The 4,905-nt window shown below is 45.7% G+C and overlaps 1 protein-coding gene across 1 annotated transcript; it reads left to right on the forward strand.

The window, feature by feature from the left end:
* Positions 1-761: 761 nt before the first annotated feature.
* Positions 762-2,993, forward strand: PCYB_062750 (early transcribed membrane protein; the record flags this gene model as incomplete). Its single annotated transcript, XM_004221442.1, has 1 exon — positions 762-2,993. A coding segment is annotated over one exon (2,232 nt), but the record flags the coding sequence as incomplete, so codon positions are not given.
* Positions 2,994-4,905: the final 1,912 nt, after the last annotated feature.

The raw sequence follows: 4,905 nt of genomic DNA on the forward strand, positions 1-4,905 counted from the left end.
ATAATCTAGGTTTTATTATCGCAAATGCATGTTTAAACTTTCCCATCGTTGTATGTGCAACTTAAAAGATATTGAGGAACACACACACTTGTGCGCCGGAAATTGGACAAACGCGATAAAAGGGAGAGGAAAAAAAAAAATAGCAAACGGTGAAGTAGCAAAACGGTGAAGTAGCAAAACGATGAAGTAGCAAAACGGCGAAGTAGCAAAACTGCCACGTGACAATATATCGCTTTAATCGAAAGAATCGACAAAAAAAAAAAAAAATTCACCACTTTTTTTAATTCCTTGTAAAAAAAATTCCCTAATTTTAAGTTATGAGCGCCAGGTGTAATTTCCCCTAGGGCTGCCCTCTTACACACACGCGCAATCGAGCACGTGCAAACGAATACGCACACATCAACACTCACACATCAACACGCACAAAGCAACACTCGCACCCACGCATGCGAAATCTGCACGCACTTACCCTCGCACACATCGCCCGTGACTCAAAAGATACACCCACACACACGCACATTCCACCTGTCCGCCTTCCCTAATGAAAATATCTAACGCTTTTTTTCTCTTCCAGTTGATCATCGTATCGTGCTGTTTCACACCATGTCTGTCTCACAAACGATACGCCACTAGGGGGTCACTGCATTCATTAAAGTCGATCGAGCATGAAGTGCAGAGGAAGAAAAACAACAAGAAAAAAATTATCTTGTATTCCATAGGCTCCATTTTAGCATTAGCAGCAGTTATAGCAACTGGGGTAGGTATTGGAATGTACATTAAAAAAAAAAAACTCGCTGGAAAAATTACAAGAATTTGAACCTGAAAAGTCGGAAAACAAAACAGATGAGAGCGATCTACTGTTGGACAAATCCGAGGCTGCCAATGTTGAGGTCAAGGGAGACAGCGAAGATGTTACTCAGGTGAGCAGCCCGAGCGAAGTGCTCGACACGGAACCCTCCATGAGCGAAACGCTCAATGTGGAGCCGATCTTAAACGAGACGGTGAACATGGAACCAGTCGTAGGCGAAAATGCCAACTTCGAAGACAGCGCGAAGGAAGAAGTGCACACTGAACCCATATCAGTCGAACCAGTGAACGCTGAACCAGCCATCGACGAAGTGTTGAACGCAGAACCCATTTCAGTCGAACCGGTAATCGTTGAACCAACCGTCGAGAAAGTGATGAACCCAGAACCCATTTCAATCGAACCGGTGAACGCTGAACCAACAATCGACGAAGTGATGAAGACAGAACCCATTCTAACCGAATCATTGAACGTGGAACCCGCAGGAAACGAAACGGAGAATATCGTGCCAACCTCAGTCGAACCGGCGAACGTTGAACCAACCGTCGACGAAGTGATGAACGCAGAACCCATTTCAACCGAACCGGTAAACGTTGAACCAACCATCGACGAAGTGATGAACGCAGAACCCATTTCAACCGAACCGGTGAACGTTGAACCAACCGTCGACGAAGTGATGAACTCAGAACCCATTTTAACCGAACCAGCGAACGTTGAACCAGCAGTAGGCGAAACGTTGAGACAGGAGCCAACATTGAGCGAAGTGGAGACCAAAGAACCAACTATCGACGAAGTGATGAATGCAGAACCCATTTCAACCGAACCAGTGAACGTGGAATCAGGAGGAAACGAAACGGAGAATATCGTGCCAACCTCAGTCGAACCGGTGAACCCCGAACCCATCGTAGAAGAACCCCCCAGCGCCGAAGAAACTGCGAACTTCGCAGACAGCGTAAAGGAAGACGTGAGCCCTGAATCAACCTCAGTCGAATCACTGGACGTGGAATCCACCATAAGCGAACCAATAAGCAGTGATCCCTACCCAGTAGAATCGGTGAGCATGGAACCAACGGACAACGAAACGGTGAAGATGGAACAAACGGACAACGAAACGGTGAGCATGGAACCAACGGACAACGAAACGGTGAAGATGGAACAAACGGACAACGAAACGGTGAGCATGGAACCAACGGACAACGAAACGGTGAAGATGGAACAAACGGACAACGAAACGGTGAGCATGGAACCAACGGACAACGAAACGGTGAACCCCGAACCCAGCGTAGCAGAACCTCCCAGCGACAAGACTTGCAATGTAGAAGTAGACACACAGCTGTTTACTGATGAAGACCTTTCATCCGTTGCGAACGTATCCGATAAAGCGAGTGATGAGACACCTCCAGAACGAAGTGACTTCCCGGATTCTATATTTGAAGAAAATTTGGATAACACCAACTCGCCTCTGAAGATGGAAGATGCGTTGGTTGACTCCCCAGTAAGTGACGAAGCGCAACGTGAACCGACTGAATCGGTTAAATCGGCTGAAGCGGCTGAATCCGCTGAAGCGGGTTATAGCACGCATAGCGGAAGTGGTGACGCAACGCCAAGTGCCCCCAGCAACAGTGACGATGCCAGCGGAAATAAAAATTCGGGAATTTCTGGGAAGGATAGATTATTCAAAACTTATGACTCAGATGTAGAACCCCCTATTGTCCCAGAAAAGTACCCAACGGTTGGAATTAATGATACCCCCCAAACGGGTTCTGAGGAAATGTCATCGAAAAATAGTGTTCCTTCGTCTTCCAAAGCTCCGGATGCGCCGAAGATCTCCACTCAAGATAAGCAGTCCGTTCCCGATAAGCAATCCGTTCCCGATAAGCAGTCCGCCTCCCCTAAGCAGTCCGTTCCCGATAAGCAGTCCGCTTCCCCTAAGCAGTCCGCCTCCCCTAAGCAGTCCGCTTCCGATAGGAAGTCCGCCTCCCCTAAGCAGTCCACTTCCGATAGGCAGTCCGCCTCCCCTAAAAATGACGATACTCCCAAAATCACCAGCTCTGCCCGAATTTTCACCACCTCTTCGAATGGGAACAAAGGATTTGGGTTTCGCCTATTCGCAGATGCCTCAGGTTCGAATAATAAAAAGGGACGTTCAGGTGCTCCCCTCATTAAGTTTAGAAAAAGGGTTAACTGATGTAAAAAATTTGTATGCATAACGAACGGGGGTGCAGGACGTTACCCTTAAGTTGAACATGTGCAGATGTACATACCCCTTTCTGTTCGAGTGGACACGTCTAGATTATCCAGAGATGCGTAATGTAAGCAATGGTTCAGATCATAATTGGAGGAGGAAGAGGCGGACCTCAATGGTGCGCCTTCTTTGATATCGAGACACGGCGTGTTATGAAGCCGAAAGGGTGACTTACCTTCACTCATTGAGGACTGTGGAACGCTTCGCCTAGTTTCCCCAAGCAGAGTTGCCGCACATCACCCCGTCAGCCCGTCAGCCCATCATCCGTTGTCCCATTTTGTTAAGCACCACCACCATCAAGTAACTGCCGAACGGCCGAACGGACGAATTCTTTAAAAGCACACACCGAGGAGTAATATGGCCCCTCCTCCCTTGGTCACATAGTTCTCTTTTCGGAAGAGGGACTAATCTTTGAAGTTCAGAGTTAATTAATTTTTTCTTTCTACTACATATGTGCCTCCGGTTCATCAGCACTGTGTCGTGTCCGCGATACGCCATGGAGAATAGCATTGTGTCAGTGGTCAGAAGTCGCACGTTCGTGCGTCCACGTATCCAAATTTTATGAGCGTTTCTTTTTTATTCCTTCATTATTCTTTAATGTTTTATGCGTAATTAAAAAAAAAAAAAAAAAAAAAAAGGAAAAAGTGTGCCTTCTTTTAATTTATACCCAATTAAGTGCAAATTATGGTAGCCTCTTAGCACAGGGCCATTAATTTTTGTTGAGTGCTTTAAGCTTCTGCATGCTTGTGTCGGTGTGCCGACATGTGTGCACACCGACGTTGTATGCCTTCATGGTAGGGGGGGGTTAAGACGACAGGCCCGTCGATACATACACCCGCTTTGCAAATATCCCTACGTGGTATAGTGTGCCACTATTCATTTTTTTCACGTCGCGCATTGCGTTTCGTTATATGCCTCGTTACATAACTTACGCTTTTCCCCCGCGACTAATTTTTTTGTAGCAGCTTTAGAATTCCGCCCCTCCTCCCCACCACCATCTTTAAATTTAATAGTACATTTTTTTTTTTTTTTACTAATCGTAGTGATTCCCCAAGAAGGGTTGTGTGCGAAAGCACGCCTTCTGCTTTCCTTGTTCTGATGGGGTTGCAATGGATATGCGTTTCGCTGATCAGGAAAAGGTGGTGTGCAGTAAGGGATGATTCCAAATTCGTGGAGGAAGAAAAATGGGAACGCCGAAAGGAGGTTACGGGAAAATTGGGTCCATCCTAATTTTGCTGCATTCCGATATGAACTACCCCAATTTGGCTTTTAACCATATTTTGGGGTCTGTTCTTAAATTGGTCTGAAGGGGATATGCCCTAAAGGCATCCTTCTGGTAGGTATTCTTTTTCGAAGCCATTTTGAGCAAAAAGGGTGGTCCATCTTCTCACGAAGTGGTATTATCCCAATGGGGAAGTAAAAAATAAGAAAAAAAAAAAAAAAAAAGGGGGAACCTCTTCCAGCCATTTCGAAAATGAATTTTCTTCACCAATGTGTGGTTTGCACCTTGTGAGAACGGCGTCCCGTCTTTGTCAAATTCCGTTGTGGGGAAGTCTCTACGTCATGAATTCAACTTGGGAAAGGAATATTTTTTCTTTTTTTCTTTTTTTTCCTTTTTTTTCTTTTTTTCTTCCTTTTTTTTCCTTTTTTTTCCTTTTCGACATTTGCTCATGCGTTCCCAGGGCGCAACGCCAGTCGAGCGACAACAGTTGGTAGGCGCCTTACACATGGTGGAACATTCGTAGTGGAAACTCTCCCCATTTGGGATTAAATCAAAATAATTCGAGGAACAAGGATGACGTATGTCGGCGTATTCATATCGCTGAGTTTACCAAAAAAGGGGAAAGAGACGAAT

This window comes from Plasmodium cynomolgi, chromosome 6 (assembly GCF_000321355.1).
Source record: "Plasmodium cynomolgi strain B DNA, chromosome 6, whole genome shotgun sequence".
NCBI classification, from domain to species: domain Eukaryota; phylum Apicomplexa; class Aconoidasida; order Haemosporida; family Plasmodiidae; genus Plasmodium; species Plasmodium cynomolgi.